The sequence below is a fragment of the Orbicella franksi genome, chromosome 14, assembly GCF_964199315.1.
Source record: "Orbicella franksi chromosome 14, jaOrbFran1.1, whole genome shotgun sequence".
NCBI lineage: Eukaryota > Metazoa > Cnidaria > Anthozoa > Scleractinia > Merulinidae > Orbicella > Orbicella franksi.
The window spans coordinates 4237154-4259187 of record NC_138158.1 but is presented as its reverse complement, the minus strand read 5'-3'; the positions used below and the strand labels follow the sequence as shown (position 1 = coordinate 4259187).

The following is a 22034-nucleotide window of genomic DNA, read 5'->3' as shown; positions in this document are numbered from 1 at the left end:
TATTTAAGTCGTAATCAAATTACGATCTATTTAGCTCTAAATAGACAAGAAAGGAAGTACAAATACGACGTGCAATCAGTTTGTAATGAAGATTTTTGCTTTTGAGTTTACGAGCCTCTGAATATGCCGCTCATTTTCGATGGATTTTGGCCGATTTGGGGCATCGAAACGAAAAAATTGCGGAAAAAAATAATTTTTGATTTATCGAACTTAAAACGATATTTTTGTAACTAGTGCCCGTAGGGCTTCATTCTGGGCGAGTTTGAAGAAATTCGATTTTTTCGCTATTTCCAAGTCTAGTTGATATTTAGGCGAAGCTGCTCTTAAGTGTTTTCTATCCTAGAACACGATCATGTTAAGGTTTTATTCTATGTAAAGGTAACTCTTTACGACCCTAAAAATGACTCTAAAAATCGTGACGTAACTCCTAAAATGTTCTTTATTCTCGGGTTGCGTTGTCGTTCACACTCTGGATGTTATTGTTATAATTTTTTGTAAAACAGCTGTATTTCCTTGAAATACAAATGGTTTGTATCGTTTTATTCCAGTGTGAAATGTCGTATTCCAAACTCGCATCTTGTAAAAGTATAGACTTATCTCAAAGACCGAAATTGTTTGAAATCAACAGGTGTTTAATTTGTTTAGTGTTTTTAGTTTTTGTGTTTCGATTCATACGTTCGGCCTATTATTACCATGCTGACTCGTTTTATGACAGTTTACCTTTGATGCAAGTGAATATACGAAATATCATTTATCTGAACTGCGGAGAAAGATATGAAGACATGATTGATCATCGCAATCAAAACCCAACAGCCTGAAAAAAATTCATCTGTGACCAGCTCCCAGTTGGCTTGATATTATAAAAGTATAAAGGAATATCAAGTTCTGCTCACAGTAGTCACTCTAGTGTAATTCGCTCAACAAAATTTTGAATTTTGAATCTTCAATTTTGAATTTTGAATTTTTTTCCTTGATCTGATCCGTGATCCGATCCGTGATCCGGTCCGGTCCGGTCCGATCCTGGTTTTGTCGACGTCGGCTGATTTAATAACATTGAGGGCTGGAAGAAACATCTGAGGTCACTATGATCTCATCAGTGTTTTTCTTTCATAATGAAGAAGGCAAATTGTTGGAAACTTATCAGTCTTAAAAGAATGGGTGGAAAAGACAGCTATAACTGACATTTTGCAATTATTATATGCAGTGGCGGATCTAGGGGAGGGGCCCAGGGCCCCCCCTTATTTTTGGTAAAAAAAAAATCACAACAGGAAGAAAAGCCAACAGGGTAAGCAAAAAAAACACCGGCCCCCGCTTAGCTTAAGGTCTGGATCCACCACTGATATGATCTGGGAAATTTTACTTTTATCAGGGAAAAGTCAGGGAATTTGAAAGGTTGTGTCTCTGGCAACCATGCCATGGCTTGTGGTCTTGCACCCAGACTGATTAATCAAGCATTGTTACTGAAATATGATAAAATATTGTAAATTTCCATTTATTTAAGTTACTTCTTTCCAGACATAGTTTTGCTTGATGCTCTTCTCAAAAGCACTTCAGAAAAGTTCTCTTAAGTTAAATAAATTTTCTTACATTATATGCAGTCTTTATTTTTATAATTTACTCCGTGTCCCAGTTGCTCTTCTTGTTAATTTTTGAAAAATAAATAATTTTCTTCTGAAACTTCCTTCTGTGTTAAAAGCTATTCCCTAAGGAAAAAAATTGAATTATCTAGCAATATTAATATTTTTGTTTCTCTTAATTCTCTACCCTCCCAAGATGGAGGAAAGAAAACATCTAACCACTGTCCATACCATTAAGAATTTTCGTCTTCTTATAATTTACTTTTCAGCGACCTGACATGAGAAACAGATCTGTATGCAATTTATGCAGTCTGAAATGAAACAAGAAATTTTTAAATTTTTTGTTTGATCCATGATCTAACTAACAATGTTAGTACTTTGTAGCAATGATTGTGTGTTTTATGATAGGCTGCAGCAATATTAAAAGGGATAGCATTTGTAGGGTGGTAATATTCAGGTTCAGACCCTTAAAACCAATAATTAATTTATAACATCCCTGAATATGTGATGAACTTTGGTTTCTCTACTCTAGGATGGATTAAACTAACTCTTGAAATACAAGTAATAATTTATTATTCTGAACTCAAAACTACCCTTATCATGATACTGGGATCTCTTATGTTGAAAAAGAGTCATATGTTATCAACGGTCCTTTTAAATATGTAAATAATTTGCAGAAAACACAATTATTAATATGAGGGTATTTTTAAGGGAGTAGGTTGATTTTTGGAAGGAAAGTGCTAAATCCTCCAAAAAAACTTTGTTCAGAAGAAGTTAAGTGAAAGTATGAAAATAAGTAAGGAAAATATCGATACTTGTAATTGAACAGGAAAGATATTTAGAAACAACAACCCTAATCATGTGACTACCATGCATGCTTGCAAAATATTGAATTTTGACTTGACCAAGGTTGCCGAAATAATCTTTGTTTTTGTCCTCTTAGGAGTAAGCAATTATTTGACAGTTACATCTTGTTACTTAGAATGCTGCTTCAAAGTACCCCTTTCTCATCCAACTACACCGACCTAGCCACCTTATTAGCAATATTAAAGTTAGTTATGCTGTTACCATGGTTACAGAATTTTGTAACAATCAGCTAGGGTTGTAGTTGTTATTCATCCTGTCTTCGGCTTTGTGGCAAATCCTTGTGACTGTCCAGTAGTTCTGCTTGTCAACACTCGACTTCTTCTCTATGAAAGTATCAACAATCCACTGTTGAAATGTCCCAGATCCAATAGTCAATAGGTGTGACCCCCCTGTTAGGACATTCTTTTCTGTCAGTGCAACAACACCACTATCCATAACCACTGGATCGTCTGATTTTGGATTGTATGTAGTGGGTTTTAAACTTTTTGATAAGAACCTCTGCATTTGTTTTATTTTGTTGGTCAGTGTAACGTTCTGCGCCGTTAACGAATGTAAGGTGTCCGAGCCAAAACGAGTAAAATCCGAAGAAAGGAAAACTTGCGTGATTTTGTACTTTTGCTTGAGCACTCCAACCTTTTCCACTAAGGTTTTGAGACATAGTGACAATCTTTCAAAACCATACCACTGTATTTGACGTTCAGAGCGAATATGGACCGAAATAAACTCCTCGCCAATCGAATCAACGATATTCCTAGCTCTTGAAATAACGAGTTCACTTGACGGTAACGAATATACCAACTTCCGGCTGCTCTGATCCACTTCCGGTTTGAAATGGTTTCTGTCCTTGCCAAGTCCTCGCCAATGAATAATAGCTACGCACTTATCTCCTTTAAGAATTTCAGTTTTAAATAATTGAAGGCTCTTGACTTTCTCGGCATCTATGCAAATTTGCCTCCCAGCTTGAAAATTACCAATTCTGTCAGAAAAATCGAGACCACGATCAATAAAATTGCATTCACACCAACCGGATTTTTTCAAGGCCCCTTCAATCTTTCGATACACCATGGCCGATATCTTGTACCACTTTTTCATTTCGTCTTTTTTGGGATCATTGAACATAAAATGTAACAATGTAGTGTTTGCAACGCTTGATCGACACTCACGTTTAAAAGTTTCCAATTTTACCATCCGTGCATAATGAGATTTTATGAGCAAATTGTTCATAAATTTTACATCGAAATAAATCGCCAGAGGATAAAATCTTCGGCTCTCAGTCCGTGGTTGTCCTGACCAACCGTAAGGCAAACCACACATTCTAGAATCTCGAACTAAAGGTTCCACAATCACACGGCCAATTTGTTTCGCAACCGCAGCTAACTGGAACAAATTTTCTGTGGTCTTCGTAAGTTGTTCGTAATGGTGTAAGACAAAGAGAAACTTCAGGTTATGTTTTACTCCATCGGCGGAATAATTGATTATCGGCCGATTACTCAGATAAATATTGTTAGGTGCGCTCGTTGAAGACCGGTTCTTCACTCGACCAAAAAACTGCGAGGCTTTTTCGATGGCGGTACTGTGAAGGTTCGATGCTGGCAGTGATTGAAGCTTCTTTTGTATGATACCAGCTGAAGTTTGGCTGTCTTCAACATGATGTAGCAGATGATACATAATAAAAATACTCAAAACAACCCAAATCTTTACGCCAAGCGTAATTCCACATTTCGACACTAGAGGTGACCTTCGCCGTCTCGCACACAGCCACATAAAGACTTCTACTCGGTTAGAATTAAATCGATATAGAACCAGTGTTGTTAATGAAGTTTTAAAGTGACGACAGCCTGATCAGCTCGATGATCGTTGAAAATCGAGTTTCGATTTCACCACACTCATATCACAGCACAATCCAGAAATATTTGACTGATCGTTGCAGCGTTGCATTCGTAAACTATGTTGATTAGTTGAGGCTAGAACACGTTGTTTCCGTTTTACATGTCAAGGATCCTCATTTTTTTTTATCGAATCGCATATTAATGAAGTTCTTTGGCTAGTTATATGATTGCTTACAGCTGTTGACAGTTTGACGGAACGATAACAAATTCGTTTCAAATTTATTACAAATTTTCCCCCGAACAGCTGCTTTACAGGCTTATGTATTGAGAATTGTTTAAAAATCAGCGAGGCAGGGAGAATATTTGACCTTGTAAATTTGGTATCATATTAAAATTGGTGGCTTGTCTATTTACAGCCCAGTATATTGTACACTGGCAGTATATACAGTGGCACTTTGTTGGGGTTATAGTTATTTGATCTGTTCAGGGAAAAAATTCTCGTACTGATTTTTATCACTAGCTAGATTCTCAGTAATACCAACACCGTAATGAGGCGGGTACGGCGGGGGATCGGTTGTAAGGTTTTGGTCATTTTTAGATTTTTTCAGTTACACTTAAAATATTCCGTTTTCGGGTTTCATGTCTGTTGCGGTTTTCGTTTTTCTCTTTTTTCCTAGTTTATATGCAACTTTTGGGAAAAATCTAGCAATCAACGAGTTTTTTTTTAGAAAAAATGATAAGCTAAAAAGTTTCTTTCTCGCGTGATCAATGTTGTGGTCACGCGATAAAGGAAAAGAACACGTAAAGCGAGACGGATTCAAGTTTGTGAATTTGCAGTTTTAATCATATTATGTCGTTGGCGGTTTCCGATTTTGAGTGGTTTTCCCGATTCATTTTATCGCGGTTTTCCGTTTGTTCCAAAGCCGAAGTTTTGAGCGCGGGTTTTCCGGTTTTCATGTCCGTTACTCCCGGAGGGATACCTGTTACCGCTGCTGGTTAGCAGAAAGCGGAACAAGAATACTCTTTCTAGCCAGTGAATTAAGTCGTAAATAATTTTTTTTTTACGTTCAACGCTTGCTTCAATTCTTCTACTAAATTTTAGAATACACTTTCGAGTCAACTTAGTGCCGGGGCTTCAAGGTTAAGTCCTCCCTTCATTGATCCCAGTCAGTTTCGTGATAAGAAGAAACAGAAACTGTAGATGTTTGCTCGCGTCTTTCAGATTTTTTTCTTTACCAGAAAAAAAGACATTGCTATTTAACTCTCAATAATTCAATAATCTTTGATTACTACTAGTTCAATATGTTATGTTTCGTTATCATTTTATGACAAAAATGGCGCCCGCTTAAAAGAGTATTTTGACTATCTACCAATGCAGACAATGCGGTTTTCATGGAATCTGTTGTGGGCCAGAGAGTTACCGGGATATCCTGTTCAACCTTTCATATCTTTAACCTTCGTTTCTTATCTCGTACAGTTCTGAAATGGCAAAAATTCCTGGTACGCTTGTCTGATTTGGACATAGCGCTGAGTAAATCAGTTATTTTATTCAGCCATCGTAAAGTCCGCCGCCTGAAATGACGTAAGTATAATTGGAGTCAGAAGGTCACTACGCAGTAAAGGCTCCTGATGCGCATATCGAGTACACTGAACACCCAGCGATATTTGTACTCAAGTAGATTGGCTTGTCCTCTCAATTCCTGACCGCGTGAAAGCGTTTGTTCAAAGCCAGGGTTTGGAGAAAGAAATCGCGCTCAAGACGGTAAGAGTCGTGTAAAAATTCAGCGAGACTACATTTATTATCCTTCTGTGTAAACTAACGAAAAGCGTAGCGGATAAAGAAGGGAACAAATACATATTTTCCGCTGTTCGGAATTCTTTCTCCGATATTGATAAACATGAACGAGATAACAGAACTTGAAAGCCCCTTCTGTTCGAATAACGTTTTAGTGAGTTTCTTATCTCGTTCGATCCTGAAATTCTGAAAATCAAGAAATGCTATAAATTGAGGTAATCGCGGCTTATTGTAAGAAAACTTCTATGAGTTAGCCGGCTTAATAAGAGCTAATAGGCTTATATCAGTCAAAAATATCCATTAAGAGGTTATTGTTGAGGGACAAAGCTGCTTAGTCAAGTGCCTTCACAGTCTTAAACATATACCACTCAAATGAAATAGTTTTGGGAGTATTATAAACCAAAAATTTCCGCGGTCCAAATTTGACTCAAGTTAGACCCCTTTTCATTTTTTTAACGTTTTAATTCTTTTTACATGTGTTTTATTCCTTATTTCGCCTGTATTTCTCTGATCAAGGCCGTTACTTTTCTTTCATTTATTTGAAGACTATTTCATCGTATCAGTGGTTTCGTGATCGCAAAGAGGCGTGCCACCCCACCCCCCCACCCCCTACCCGGGATTTAACCCACATCCAATTTATTGAATAATTACATGGGCCTCTGATATCAGGAGCCCATACTTAAGTGGAACGTATTATTTTACCCCTGATAATATTCATGATCATTAAACGACTGTTTAATCCATTTATTGCATTTTTCTCCTTTATCTTGAATCGGAAGGACTTTGCGAGCACTACAGAGTTTGACAACCCCGCAAAAGTTTCGAATCAGTACGAGCGACATCTAGTCCCTGTCCACACTACGTAGGAGAAATTTGCAAACACAGCTTTATTTCAACGGTCAGCCCTGCCGTCCACACTAATCCGTCATGAAAACAAAAGTTTTCGAAAACGTTCTGCAAACCGGGCGATTTTTAAAACGCCGGCTTTTCGTTTTCGTGTGGACGGAAAAAAATTTGACCAGGGATCTTTTCGAAAGCGATGACGTCACGATAATCACGTGATTTCCCTGCCCGAGTTTTCCTCAAACACAAACCCAAAATGACCGGTAATTGTTGTGTTTTAAAATTTCTCCGGCGTTGTGTGGATGGAAAACCTTTGATGCGTTTTCAAAGTGAAATGTCCCTTTTCAAATTCCTCCGATCTCGACTTAGTGTAGATGGGGCCTAAGTTTGTTGTCAGGTTCAGGGGTGCCTGTTTCCGACCTGTTGCAAGCTGATAAGGACGAAGGTGCTGAGGACGCCGGCTTAAGCGCGTTGTCTGTGGTTTGCCTATCACAAAATGCAATATAAACTACTCAAGGGACGACTATAAGCAAATCGCAATAAGCGCAAAAAACGCTCTCTTTAATTGTCAACCCTTTATCACGTGACTATGTACTAGCCTATGAGAACATGCATTAGATCTAGTTTAACCATTGGAACTGCATCATTCACTATAACAGATACTGAATTTAACATACACTCCTTTTTTCATAAAAGTATATTTTATAAGAATATCGAGGCTGAAATTTACGAAATTTTAAGAATATTTTAAGAATAAACCCGAGGCTGAGATTTTGAAAAGGACACAATTTTGTGTGTGGAAAATTTGTAACCTGACAGTACAACTACATGTTTTCAATAAAGCGGCGTATAAAATTCTTCCTCTCTCTAAACGGCAGAACTAGCCAAAAAGCGAAAACAAAAAACAGCACTGGCTGTATGTTCAATGCTAATAACATTTCTGCAAGAAGCTATATGTGTGATATCAGGCTTCAGTGCCTGCAGGCTGGCTCCAAAATTATTTGAATACTATTTTGACAACAAATCATTCGAAAACAGAAATGTCATACGCTATAACCTAAGAATACTCGCAAGAATATTTCCAGTCTGGAATCGGCAGAAAAAATAAGAATATTCAGCCTCGGCTGGAAAAATATATTCTTATATATATATAAAAGAGTGTATCGTACAAACGTGCACAGCTCTAAAGAAATTATCGTATATTTTTAACTACCAAAAACGCTTATTGATTAAGTACATTTTGCTCTCCGGCGACGAATATGAAAAAAAATATTTTTTCGCTCATTGCTATGAAGTCTTTTTTATTGTTATATGTAATTTCCCGCTTAATAACATTCCCCCCCCCCCCCCTTATTTCGTGTATCTAAATTCAGTGATGGTTATCGACATCCACACGTGAAATCTTCAAATTTTCAGATCAGATTTCTTTGTCTATTTATGTCGTTTTTGTTAGTCCTAAAAGATCTAGTGCTACTTTACAGTGTTCTTCAATTATCCGAATTCTACCTATTGGCGATTCTTTCTGCCATTTGTCAATATTCGCTGTAGAATTTCGAACAGAAGAAAATATATCTTTCTCTTGTTTCCGCAGTTCTTCCTTGCTTGGTGAGGTATTGCGAATAACCCAGTCACGAATGCTCTCTGGCATTTCAAATCCAGCAAACTTGTAAATAGCTTGTGTCGTTTCCAGCGGCTTCCCAGCGAGATCTCTGTAGTGTACTTCGAGATATTTATCCTGCCACTGACCTAAGTTGCGCCCAAATTTGATGTTTTTTGCCAAGTTTGAACAGACTCTTCCAACGTTGTTCGGGAAACTCCAGTGATGAAAATCCACCATCCAACCCAATTTAATTCTTGAATTCATGCTCGCTCTAGGGTCGCGTATAAGCTGGATCACTCTGATATCCGTGTCTAAATTCTCTGTGAAAAGCATCGGGAGAAAAGATGAAATCAGATTGTCCGGTGTCCTAGGTTCACCTATTTTAGTAACACTGTGTTTGTACTTTGTTAAGCAGACTTTGTCGGCGTAGTTCGGGTTTCTGGCAAGATCTCTGCATGTTCCGTTGGGGCAAAACGCGGAAGACTGAAACGCGTTGTTCACATACGCTCCACTCCACGTTTTCGTCGTTTGCGAAAGAAATTTTATACCCGCTGGACTCTCGGCGAATTTGCAACTCAAAATTCCCTTAAGAAGATCAAGGACATTTCTCTTCCAATTTTTGATCTGTGAACTGTCTTCTTTGTTCCATCTCTTTGTTATCCATAGTGGTTCATAAACCGTCATCAGCTGTGGATCTGCGGCAAACATTTTAGTTGTGAATGTTGTTCCCGAGCGATCGGCGCCATAGATTAGGAGACTTCGGCGGCGCTCGGCTGGGATCTTCGGTTGAACATCGGGGAACAGTTTGGTGGACAAAGCAGCCTGACGTGACTTGGGAGAGGACGGTTTTTCTGTGTCGGGCTTCGGGCTTGAAACTGTTAGTAGCTTGGGTAAGTTTGATTGAATCTCGGGCAAAGATCGGTCTGTCGAGACCAGCTTCGGATTTGAATCCGTTTGAGCTGCGGATGACTCCGTATGAGACTCGGGGGAAGATCGGTCCACCAAGGTCAGCTTTGGCTTGAAATCTGCCTGAACTTCAGTAGACGTTCGTTTTGCCGGAATAGTTACGACAGTCACGAACGCAATTCGGTTTTGAGTCGGCACTGTTGACGTCACGTGATACTTGAGAGTCAGGTTCCTTGTCTCCCAGTTTTTGTAGAGCAGCGTCATTGAGGTAAATAGGCAAAGTACAAAGCAAGGTAAAAACAACTGTTGGCAGAGTTGATAGCTGATGTTAGCTGCTGATTCTTTCTTTTTCATCTTTTTGTGGTCAATGGATCAAGAAAGCAATAACCCTGAAGGGCATAAACATGAATTGAGAGAATATATGGAAAATGATCATGAATGAGGTGAACCAACTTTGTGTTGGTTTAAGACACATCTATATTAAAATTTATATATGCTCAAAAAACTTAGTCCATCTACTGTTGTGAATCGTGGACAAAATATACATTTACTATTAAGTTGCTATCTTGAAGTTTTCAGGCACGGACTGAACGAAATTGTTCTCTATATTTGATTTATTCAGAAGAAAACTCTCTCTTTAAAGCTGGTGGTAATCGTTTATTTATCACAAATAAACAAATGGCTGCCAGTTTTAAATAATAAGAGAGTGCTTTTATCCTGAATAAAACAGCTTACTGAAACAGTTTACTTCATCGTCCTATAATAAATAACATGTATAATAGCATTTGCGTTAGGCATAACAAGTATAAACGGAAACTTTACGTCTGTGAGATCAGCCAGACACAAATTAAATATTCCATTCGTATGCAATAATCAGTCGATATCGTATTTCATAAAGAAAATGTTCAAAAAACTTTCAACGAGAATGAAAATGTAATCCAGAAACCCGAATCTCCCTTCATCTGCCGTGAAATTTTAATGTGAGATTTTAAATGGCCTCTCTTCAAGTGCCTCACATTGAGCGCAGATTGAAATTCAACGAAACAAGTAAACAAGAATAATACTCACCTGTGGTAGAGACAGAGACGTTCTATAGTGACATATGAAAGGCTCTTCGAGCAAGAAATCTTAAGGGTTGATGACGCAGTCTACGTGTTACAATTGCAATTGATGGTGCGGCTTCAATATGCTGCTAGGAAACGCCACATTGCTGTGAAACATTTGCAACTATGTCGACGCCATCTTGTGTAAACGTCCAGCGATTAATTTTTTCTGTACAGTGTTTTAATCATTTTGTAATTAGTGAAAGCCTCAAAGTGGATTTGTCTTTATTGGCTGCCTGCCGGGAGTTCTCCATAGCCATGTTTTTCATTTTCAAGCCAAGCTTGAAATTTGTTTAAGTACTGCGATTTTTAATAGATAATTTATAATTTGCAATATCTAAATTGCAATTTGTAGTATGTAATATCAGAAGCATGATATGCTTCTGGTAATATGTAATGGTGGTTTTCATGTGAGCTTCGAAAAGTTATTGGATTTGATTTATTGCGCTACATCGTGACTGTCGTGAAAACTCGCGCCACTTTTTCATCCAATCAGGAGTAAAACCAAAACCAATCGAGACTTTTTCACAAGCGTTTTCTCGCGCTTCACGTCAGCCACGTGTTATTACTTGGAGTTTTGATTGGTTCACTGGATTGTCTGTGTCCTTGGTGATTGGCTGAAGTGATGAATTACAGTGGTATTTCTGGTTTGCCTGTGTTCAGTTCACTCTGCAGGAGATTTCACTTGTCCGGTTGTGGTTCTCTCTCTCTCTCTCTCTCTCTCTCTCTCTCTCTCTCTCTCTCTCTCTCTCTCTCTCTCTCTCTCTCTCTCTCTCTCTCTCTCTCTCTCTCTCTCTCTCTCTCTCTGTCACGTAATGCTACGTAGCACTGCGTGACCGTAGGAAGGACCAGAACTGGACTCCACTTTCACTAGTGTTTATTTATTCTTTAACATCATGACTGCTTGACCAGCAGTATCAACAACAACAACAAGCTTTATTACCAGATTACAAGTTAATCTTAAAGGAGCTCAGTCACGGTTTGCGCATATTGAAAAGTTTAGCCACAATTTTTCCAATTCGTCGTTTGTAATCCGTGTTAATCTTCTTCATCCTTAGCCATCCTTGTTCCTTTATGGTTTATCATTATGTCTTTGATGTTTTTCTAGCTTATTAAACTGTTATTATCGGGTTTCCTACCATTTTAAGGTAATTTTGTATGTGGCCAAAATAACTCAAAATACCGTGACTGAGTTCCTTTAAATTACAGCATAATTTATATATAACACGAGTGTTTATTATTTGTTGACTTTGGGAGAGCTGGACCATCGTAGCAATAGCTTCTTAATTATTTTGGAAGTTACAAGTGTATCGCAGGACGGTGGGACTTGTAGGAAAAGGTGAACTTCTTATCAAGTACTGTGTGACAACGGGATGGTGAGACTGCGGGAGCAGAAGAATTTTGCCACGCAATCGTGGAGGGGTGTTGTGAGGAAGTTGTTCCTGCAATCAATCTATTATAAATGCTACTGAAGAACTGAAACTCAAGAATTTTCTTTTCTTTTTTCTCTATGAAGTTGCGTTGTTCATTATTGTTATAAAAAAAGATCATTATACGTAAACAGAAATCAGGTTTTTCTGCAAATGCATTGAATTGAAATTGGTACACCTTTCTTTATTGTTCTTATTATATATTGTTGACATGCTGAAAATTCGCACTCCAATGATTATCTGGAACTAATGATGCACAAGTGGCAATACAAAACTAACGGAAGGCACAAAAACTGAAAACTAAGGAATGTTATGCCAATATGTTAAGCCTGTAAGATTAAAGCTCTCAAAATGCTAGTTCAGTTTGGTCAGTGCGGTGCTGACTAATACATGGAAGGCGTGAACCAAAGTGTGAAAAGTCCGATGCACAATTCAGCAAGAAGCAAAGCCGCCGAGCTGCGAAATGTAGCAAGAAGCACATGGCAGCTGCACAAGTGAACGACAAAGCTATCAGAAAAGGTGCTTAAAATATTCATCAAATTTTTGTGAGAATACGTCAAAGCCTGTGCGATTGAAATTGTCAAAACGCTAATAAAATATTAGTGTGATTTTTTTTGCAAGACATGTCCGTCCACCAAAAGATCCGAACTGCGAAAATTATCCAACATATGACAGAGGACAATACTATCAGAAACGGCACTTTTAAGCTTACAGTGTAACTTGTTTACGGCGAACTTGACATTATCAACCTATTTGCCGTAATATATATAATATACGAAAGATTCTGATGAAATCGTCATCATGCACAACAGAAGACTAACAGAGATTCCCCGTCACCTGAATGTCGCGGAGTCGAAAACTACGATGACAGTCCAGTCCGTGTTTTTATTGTTTTTGGTTCAAAGCGAGGCTCGACCAATGCGCAGTGCCTTCAGGTCTCTTGACCAGAAAAATTTGAAAAAGAGACTTGTTTAATTAATTCTAAAAACCCAGATTTTTTATATTGTTAAGATTCTTGTTCTTTGTAAAATATAAGGTTAGTTAAATTTTATTATGGCAGGTCCACGCCAGCCCTAAGGTTGCCATATTCAGACCTGCCTTATCAAAATGTATGTGTCTGTATGTATGTATAAATTTCAGTCAAAAAATCGCATTTGCTATAAAAAGTCTTGAATTACTGCAATTAGTTTGTTTTTTATCTATCTTAGCAGTAATTTACGTTTTTCTTTTGTGCCGGATTGGCATATTCATATCCTGGTCTAATTGTTGTTGAGTAATTAGCCGTTTACAACATTTTATCACAAGTTGAAGCCTTCTGTATTTTGCTGTCTGCATTATTTAGACTTTTCCTTTCTTTTATTATGTAATCGATTACATAACCTATCTTGGCACTAGTTTTGTATATACAAGTTTACATCTCGTAATTTCTTATGGCCGTATTTTTAAGTTTTTTACTGTAAAGCTTATTTTAACCCGAAGAAGGCTTCGCCTCGTGGGCTATTGACTGCTTTACTGTCTGATGCATAGCTTGTGTGAAAAATGCTGAATTAAGGTTATTTCCCAGTATTGCATTGCGCATCCCTACTGCGCATAATTTCACGCGTGATTAGCGCGTGCATTAAAAAAATGGCGGCTTTTTCTTTACAGCTGGACCTTGCCATAGAGGTAAATCGTCATTTTCTCGGAAACGAGTATGGTGACCCATCATTTTTTTTCTGTTGTTTTGAATTGAGTAATAAATTTCTCTGTGTAAAATAAATTTGGACCAATTCTCAGTGTAGAACAAAAAGCAATCGTCGGAAACGTGAATTTAGCGAGCAATCGTGACTACAATCATGGTGCTATTATAAGGATTTATATAGGTATAACCAAGGTGCTGTTGCTCCTAAACGAACATGGGGACCCCTCATTTTTATTTCAAAATTTAAGTTCCCATAATATAAACAATCAATAGGCAAAGTTTCACAAAAATTTCAGTGCAGGTTCTATTTCAGTGGAATGACCTTAAGACATTGAGCCAAAGAGGAAAATTTAAGGTGGTGTTGAACCCCATAAACAGAAAGGGTTTTTAGTAGGTCACACTGTTGCTATGGTAACTTATTGTGTCACGAAAATGATAACAACGTATCTACCAATGATTGGACAGTCTTTTAATACCATAATAGCAGCATCAACTGCTAAAGTGGGGTAACAATGATCCATCCAAATCTAAATCTTGAAAAGTGCTGGAAACTGCTTTGAGCCACCTAAATATAACATTTCTTGCATAGATTATAGTACCGCAAATAGTTATCACTAGGCTGATTTAGCAAGAGAACGGAAACGTCACTTGACAACAGCGCGCGCACTACAAGTACCCAAATATGGTCAAATTAGAACAGAATCCAGGTTATTCCGCGCGCCCCGCAGTCGTCATCTGACGTTCCCGTCCTGTTGCTAAATCAGCCTAATATTAACTGCAAGCGCTGAACTTAGAGTTTATTTTGACGCATCCTGTTTTGAACTTCCGGGCCTTGGATGAAACATTTCTGCCTTATTGTGCATTTATTACCCTTTTTGTTCCCTCTATATCTCTTCTTCTTATTATTAAGTCACAAAAACTATGTAATTTTTCACTTTACATCTCGACCTCCCGCCACCGAAAAAGAAAGCGGTTTCGCGACAAGTCAGATAATTGCGGCAAAGGCTAACTACATTTGATTAAAAAGTTGTAAAGTTTTCTATTATTATTATTATTATTATTATTATTATTATTATTATTAATATTGTTATTATTTTTATTACTGCTATCATTATTAGAGCGGTTTTCAACTGAGTGTTCTAAAACCAAAACCAAACCGATTATTTACCAATTACATTAAGATAAATTAAACAAAAGAAATAAACAATCTTTATAAGAGGAAGCGCCCGTCACCTATACACGTGGTTTTCATGGAGGTCCTCCATGAAATAAAAAGTACAAAACAAATATTCGGGGGCAAAATTAAAATGAAAATACGGAAAAAGGTACAAGAATAATGGAGATATAACAATGAAGATATAATCTCAAATCGTAGTCAAACCAAAACCAAGACCAACGTAAATGTTTCGACACTCAACTAAAACCGCTCTTTTAGAGTTGTTTTCAAATGAGTGTCGTACTGTACCAAAACCAAACTAATTACTTACCAATTCTGAGACTACTCAGCCAATTTCAAACCGCAGTAAACCAAACCAAAGTAATTGCCTGATTTCTTTCGACAATTATTATTATTGTTACTGTTACTAGCACTATTAATGTTATTATTATTACTGATATTGTTATTATTATATAATTTTAAACTATTTTAATCAGAGAACGCTATTTTTTTCAATTTGATTTAGAGTCTTATCCTAGTTACTCGTCAATTTTCAAAAATATATATCCCCTCATCAGTTTTCAATTCCTAACAGTTGCATTAATTCCTTGCATTCGCGTTCAATTATTCTGTTCTGCTCTGCTGGAGCACTGCGCCATTTTTCGACATTTGCAGTAGAATTGCGAACAGAGGAAAAGCTCTTGCCAGATTCCCTAGCCAGTGCCTCTTCACTTGGACTCGTGTTAAAAACAATCCATTTAATCAAATCCTCTGAGATCTGAAACCCGGCAAAGCTGTAGATTCGCATTGCAGTTTTCACAGGGTTCGTAGCTATGTCACGATAATACACTTCCATATATTTGTCTTGGTATTTCTCGGGCAGGTTTCTTCCGTATTTCACATTCTCCGCTATTTTCTCGCATGGATATCGTACCTGGCGTACAAACCCGGGGGATGTGTGTTTTGGTAGCCATCCCAGTTGAATCCTGGAATTCAGGCTCCCACGGGGGTCTCTGAGTATTTGAATGACTTTGACGTCAGTATCCGGGTTATCTAAGAACACTTGCGGGACGATACTTGACAGCATCTTGTCAGGCACGCGAACTTGGGCCACCTTAGTGACACTATGTTTGTACATTGTAAAGCAACGTTCCTGGGCGAATTTTGGTATTTGTAAGAGGTTTGGGCACGAGAGTTGACCCGTGTCCGAGACGTTGCAAAAGTTTGGAGTCTGGAACGGGTTCTTAAAAGGAGCGGCTGCCCAGTTTCTCGAAGTATGGCCAAGAAATAGTTTTGCCATGGGAAAATCTGGAAAATTGCAGCTAAGGATCCCATTCACCAACTCCAGCTCGCTTTTTGACCAGTCTGTCTCCGGCTCGGCCTTTCTCAATCGCTTGGTCACCCAGAGAGGCTCGTAGATCATGAATACCTGAGGATCTTCGCTAAACATTCGGCTGATAAACGTTGTTCCCGAGCGGTCGGCTCCGTAGATCAGCAAACTTCGTCTGCGATCGGAAGAATCCGACGAGGTCGTCGGTGTCGTTGGGAAATTATCCCGGCGGGTCTCGGTTGTTGAGGGGACATCTAAGTCAATAAAATCATCCTTATCCGAAAGAGGATCACTTTTCGTGAGTTCGTTTCCAGAATTCGATAAAAAGGAAGTTTGAAGAGTCTTGAAGGAATCTGTAACAATGGTTTGTTGTTGGTTTCCGTAAAGCAAATCTGCGACCAAGAAGACTGCGCAAGCAATAACCACGGCAAACAATAACCGCAGAGAGAAGCGAAAATGTCTCATAGTTTGGCACTCTGCAAAAACGACAAAGAAAAATTAATTGTTGTTTACCTTCTTCAGTTGAAGCGCTTTTAATTTTCAGATGTCAGAGTTATCAAACTTAAGATCGATAGCCCTTCAAAAACTAAGATTCGAAAGTGACAAAGAGAATAACTCCTGAAATGTCGTCTGGTAAAAACCTTTCATTGAACAATTCAATTCAATATGTTCCCAAGTTCATAGTCCTTTTGGTCAAAGATGTTGCTATGGCAACCTATTTTGTGGTACTAGGGTTTTATAACTCGCCAGCGAAATTTGCAAATTGAATGTAAATTGAAAGAATTTTCTATTAGAAAAAAGGGAATATGTAGACGGTAACATGATCGTCGGTTTTTTTCACGTTCTGCTTTGAAAGTGCTGAAAGCATTGACCGCGCGCCTTGTAGGCTCTGCTGCCCAGTTTCACTCACTCTACCGGTCTCTCCCAAGTCTCATTAAATCTCACCAGTCTCTTCCCGGTCTCATTCACGCGCGCTAGCAAAAAATACTGTTTTGTAGTGTAGCGAATATGCGTCAAATGTCCTACTTTGTTTGTAAAGGTACAGGTGATGTACAGTCCTGATCAAAAAAAAGGTCTCTCAGTTGTCAGAAAGCGTACATCGTTAAGTTCCCAGTGGATCAGGCGCCGCTTCTTAGAACGAACGTTAAAAGAACGTCACGGCGACCAAAGAAACCGGAGAAGTTACATTTCCATAAGCTTGGCAATGAAAGGGTTTACGTCAAAATCCCGCTAGATATTAGCTTCAAAGTTATTCCATTCCGTCACTAACCGTTTAGATTTAAACGTTTGTTGAATTTTCGCGGTAATTGTTCATAAATTATAATCTTATCTAGAAAAAATTTTGAACGTTAATTTATTTGTGTGAATTTCGATGTTCCACATTTTGACCTCTAATAGTCACTCACTACGCTTTCCAATTTCAACATCAAATATGTTCTACATTTAGTTCCCTGATTACATACTCATGGATACTAAAAGAGAGGATCTTTGATAAAAGCTACTTTAATTTATAGATCTTCTGACTGTCTTTTGTATGAATGATGATGGCGGTCGCCCCCCCCCCCCCCCCCCCCAGCTTACAATTCGCCTTTAAATTTTGCCAGATGAGAGCGTTCATAGAAAAGCTGATCCGAAAAAAAATTTACGCCTATAAGGAGCCGGGAACTGCATGAAAATATTTAACTTTCTAACATTTTATTTTATTTAATTGTATGAAAGATAGTAATATTCACTACCGATGCCTTCAATAATGCTCGAATTTATTTATCATTTATTCATTGAAATGCTCGTCATTTTACCTTCATGTATTTGGTAAAAGTAAGTTTTTAATTAGCCGCATTTTTTTGATGATAGTTTTAAGGATGTTACAACGACAGTGTAAGTTTAAAAGCCAAGGAAATGTCGTTCATTCCTTGTTTCATGACTTCGCACGATGAAACAAATTGGAAATTTACGAAAAATCGGGCTTACCTTTATTCGATATGCTTTCCACTCCGGGTTCAAGTTTACTCCTTCAATTCACAGCCATAGTCGTATAACTATATACCGCAGACCAACCTTCTTATGAAGTCTGAATTACAAACTAGGAAAACAAAACAAGTATCTAACTCAAAAGAATCTAGATCGTAAAGTTCCTTAACGAGGAGAAAATTGTTAGCGAACCATTAAACGTAAGCAAGTGCTATTGAACTCTTTATAGGCAAATAGACCGAACTAAAATACACTATGCAGAGCACGAAATTTGTGTAAGAAAATCAATACAGCTGCATTTTTTCATCGATAGCTCCGTAGCTAAGAAACGGTGTCATATTTTGCAATGATAAATTTTTCTTACAGGTGGGAAACATTTTAAAATTAATTTTATTTAGAGCACACGTGTCTCGCTGTACACGAGGGATTTAAATGGCTTCATTTAATCTCGTTCAACTATTTTGAAATCTGAATCAATATGCTCAATGTTATAAATAAATTATTTTTTAGGTAACTGGTTGTGTTTTCAGTTAGGTACCAAAATAAGACAAAAGAGAGCATATTAGTTGAAATACTGAATAAAGAACAAAACATTTTACAATAACCGTCTAATTTCCCGCGCGCTGATTGGCTCATTTTTATCATCAATAAGAGTGCAGACGGATAAAATTTTAATTTATGCAAGCTCTGAAGTTCAACTATCAGCTGTAAAACTGTCAACTTTTTAACCAATGAGTTTTTATGGACTTTTTTAAGTAGCCAATCAAAGAGCGAGGAACGCTATTGACAATGTTCGCGTCGTTTTGAATAAAATCCACTTATCTTTGTTTACGGCAAGTTTACGCGTCTTTTCCCCTCATTTATTCCAGGCATTTGACCAGTTTGGGGTCTTGTTATTGTAAAAAACAAATTGAGATCAGTTTTTATGCGTCTGTCCTCTTATTGATGATAAATTGCGTCATAACATTGTCAAAGTGGCTGTGGAACCACCAGTCGCAGGCGAGTGGTTCCGCAGTAAAGACAATGTTATGACGAAATTTATCATCAATAAGAGGACAAACGCATAAAAAAACTGACGTCAATTTGTCAATTCGATATCATTAATCGCACGTGTGCTGCGTGTGTGCCACATTTCGTAATTGATTTTTCTGGGCTCTGGTACCTCTAGCCAATGTACGTGTGTCAGACTTAATTCTGGCTGGGAGAGACATTTTTTGTGAAGTTTGTTGTCATTCATTGTGGGGTTATGGGGAATTTCATCAGGTGCTCGAGTTTTCTTCATTTGCTAAACGGTCTAACTAGATCAGTCATCGAGCTGGGCTAAGTGAAGAAGGAGTGAATGAGCGTGTGCGTGTGCGTGTGCGTGTGCGTGTGCGTGTGCGTGTGCGTGTTGTGTACAACTGCATGGTCAAGACTATTTTTAGAACAATCATGGTCGCAGCAGCTGACCCGCCTTACTCTCCCCTCGGCCCTCCCCCATCAATATATCTCTTTTTTAGTATAAATCTACTAGTGTTCTATTATGAGTGCCACTCGCTGATTGCCTACTCTACCCACGGTCAATTCTGCTGCAGATAGTGAGTAGCCTAGCAGTGTGTGCTTGTTGACGAACTAGCGTCCGCTTCTTTGCGTTTTGAACTACTAGTAGATTCACACTAAAACAATTAGATTATGAGCTCGAGATTTCTATCGCGTTTAATAGAAAAAGTATCAGTGTTTTGATTTATTAAGTTAGTCTTTCCAGATGGAGAAGATCTAACAATTCGCCGCATTCTTGTTCAATAATGCGAGTCCTGTCTATAGGGGATTCCTGTCGCCATTTTTCAACATTCGCAGTGGAATTTCGAAACGATGAAAACGCTTTTTTGGCCTCTTTGTAGAGAGTTTCTTTATTTGGATTTGTTGCGTGTATAATCCATCGAGTCAAGCTCTCTTGCATCTCAAATCCAGCAAACTTATAAATCTTCATGGCAGTCAGCACGGGCGAGAAAGCGATGTCCTTATATTTGACCAACATGTAGTTGTCCTTCAAGCTTCCTTCAAGACTGGCGCCAAATTTCACGTTCTGTATGATTCCTTGGCATGTGTCCTTTGGCCAGGCAGCGAAATTTTTTGCTTTGTCGACTTCTTTGATCCATCCAAGGTTAATCCTGGAGTTTATGGAACCTCTTGGGTCGCGAACAACGTGTAAAATCTTGATTTCAGTGTCTGGATTGTCATTAATTATCCTCGGAAAGATGTTTGATAGCTTCCTCTCTGGCACGCGAACAATGGCGAGTTTGGTGACACTGTGCTTATAATGGCTTGAACAGGCCTCTTCTACACGTCTTGACACCGTTTCAGGACTTGGGCAAGTTGTTTTTCCTTTCTCAGTCCCGTTACATATTGGAGGAGATTGAAACGGGTTTTTAAATAATCCTGGAGCCCATTTTCTGGAGGTGTGCGCGAGGAATTTCATAGCAGTCGGATTATCCACGAAGTGGCAGCTCATAAGCGCACTAACAACGTCAGTAACATCTTTCACTTGGTCTCTATCAGGCTCGGTCGCTCGCCATTTTCGAGTTATCCACAATGGTTCGTACACTGAAAAAATGTTTGAATCTTCGCTAAACATTCGTGTCAGAAGTGTAGTTCCTGAACGATCATCTCCGAAAATCACAAGACTTCGTCGTTTGGGTTTAGTCGTCGGGTTAAGTTCGGAACGCGTAACGTCTTCGTTAGACTGTCGGACATCTTCGGAGAGTATTCGCAGAGATGGGCTACTTGCGTCGATTGGTAATTTATCTTCATTGCTACGAGGTTCAAGTTTATTGACATAAGATTTATGGTTGGCTCGGAGCATCGTAAATGTTGATATGGTTACTATCAGCAAAAGAGTCGCGAAAAAGATACGGAAAATAAAACGAAAACGTAAAACGGCCATGTGGAATAGTTAACTGGAGTCTGAAAGTAAAACATAACGTAAAATGAAGTTAGTAAGACCACTATAAGGGAAGATTGAAATCAGGATTTACTTTACCTCTATATTAAATAATGGACTTTGGTTTGAACACAGCCTATGCAGGGATAATCAGTAAACTGATGAACGAGTTCAATACGAATTGAAATCTTTCACTTTGGAGTGTCGTAACCTTCACTGCGACCTCTTTCGCTATAGACTGATACAGATGGCGGAACATTTAAGAATTAGCCAGTGAACCCGGCTTTCGTTTAACGAAAACATCGAGACTATCAGTGAGATTTCCTTTTTGTAGTTCAGTAGAGTGACGAAAACTAAAGCTTCTTTTCAGCTGTTATGTTAGGGACATTAAACTCTGTGAAGTACATCTTCCTATCTTTTGCTCAGTTGTAAAGCAAGGCTAGCGAGATCAGCTCACTCGACAAAGTCAATCTTTATACTAAATTACTTCCGATGATTGAAAAAATATAGGAAAGTTACATTTAAAATAAAGTAGAATAGTTGGCGCTGATTATTGTAATTGTGTTGCAGTGTACTTTCAAACGTGGCCGATTTTATTTCAACAAACAGCTTAATTAAATAAACTTAAAACGAAATTAAAACCTCTCAGTTTAAAATTGAGAATTTTACTGACGTTAGTTTAATTTTAAAACTGATTTTTCCCTGATCTGAGATATGATGGCACTTGAGAACTTGACTCACAAGCGCTAAATCCAGACGGAATATGAATTATAAACATATCTTAAATACTAAACAAGAAAACGTGCGAAATTGTTTTAACAGTGGGCTGTTTTATCGCAAGCACACTTCTTTGTTGTTTTTCAATATTGTATTACCTTTTTGCCTAAACACTGCAAGAACTACATATTAAGGTTAACATTTTCCTTCATATTCTCACACCAGCGAAGTCGAAGGACCTTCTCTGCTCGCATGACATTCAGGTTTTAAATTAAAAATTGTGCCATTTTGGTTTTTGATGGTTAATAA

General features: G+C 38.1%; 4 protein-coding genes across 4 annotated transcripts; all 4 read right to left on the bottom strand.

The window, feature by feature from the left end:
- Window positions 1-487: 487 nt before the first annotated feature.
- On the bottom strand, window positions 488-4397 carry LOC145467792 (uncharacterized). Its single transcript, XM_081451382.1, has one exon. The coding sequence runs from the start codon at window positions 4206-4208 to the stop codon at window positions 2670-2672; it is 1539 nt and encodes a 512-aa protein (XP_081307508.1). The 5' UTR covers window positions 4209-4397; the 3' UTR covers window positions 488-2669.
- Window positions 4398-8069: 3672 nt separating this feature from the next.
- Window positions 8070-9806, bottom strand: LOC145468545 (carbohydrate sulfotransferase 3-like). Its single transcript, XM_081452281.1, has one exon. It carries the CDS (start codon window positions 9769-9771, stop codon window positions 8347-8349), a length of 1425 nt encoding a protein of 474 aa, XP_081308407.1. The 5' UTR covers window positions 9772-9806; the 3' UTR covers window positions 8070-8346.
- Window positions 9807-15326: 5520 nt separating this feature from the next.
- Window positions 15327-18350, bottom strand: LOC145468219 (carbohydrate sulfotransferase 3-like). Its single transcript, XM_081451888.1, has 2 exons — window positions 18089-18350; window positions 15327-16593 (listed from the first exon to the last, which is right to left on the bottom strand). Exon 2 carries the CDS (start codon window positions 16580-16582, stop codon window positions 15362-15364), a length of 1221 nt encoding a protein of 406 aa, XP_081308014.1. The 5' UTR covers window positions 16583-16593; window positions 18089-18350; the 3' UTR covers window positions 15327-15361.
- Window positions 18351-18800: 450 nt separating this feature from the next.
- LOC145468351 (carbohydrate sulfotransferase 3-like) lies at window positions 18801-21403 on the bottom strand. Its single transcript, XM_081452049.1, has one exon. It carries the CDS (start codon window positions 21009-21011, stop codon window positions 19815-19817), a length of 1197 nt encoding a protein of 398 aa, XP_081308175.1. The 5' UTR covers window positions 21012-21403; the 3' UTR covers window positions 18801-19814.
- Window positions 21404-22034: the final 631 nt, after the last annotated feature.

Excerpts from the sequence above, each read along its gene's own strand:
- LOC145467792 (XM_081451382.1), bottom strand. The coding sequence starts at position 4,208 with ATGTGGCTGTGTGCGAGACGGCGAAGGTCACCTCTAGTGTCGAAATGT.
- LOC145468545 (XM_081452281.1), bottom strand. The coding sequence starts at position 9,771 with ATGAAAAAGAAAGAATCAGCAGCTAACATCAGCTATCAACTCTGCCAA.
- LOC145468219 (XM_081451888.1), bottom strand. The coding sequence starts at position 16,582 with ATGAGACATTTTCGCTTCTCTCTGCGGTTATTGTTTGCCGTGGTTATT.
- LOC145468351 (XM_081452049.1), bottom strand. The coding sequence starts at position 21,011 with ATGGCCGTTTTACGTTTTCGTTTTATTTTCCGTATCTTTTTCGCGACT.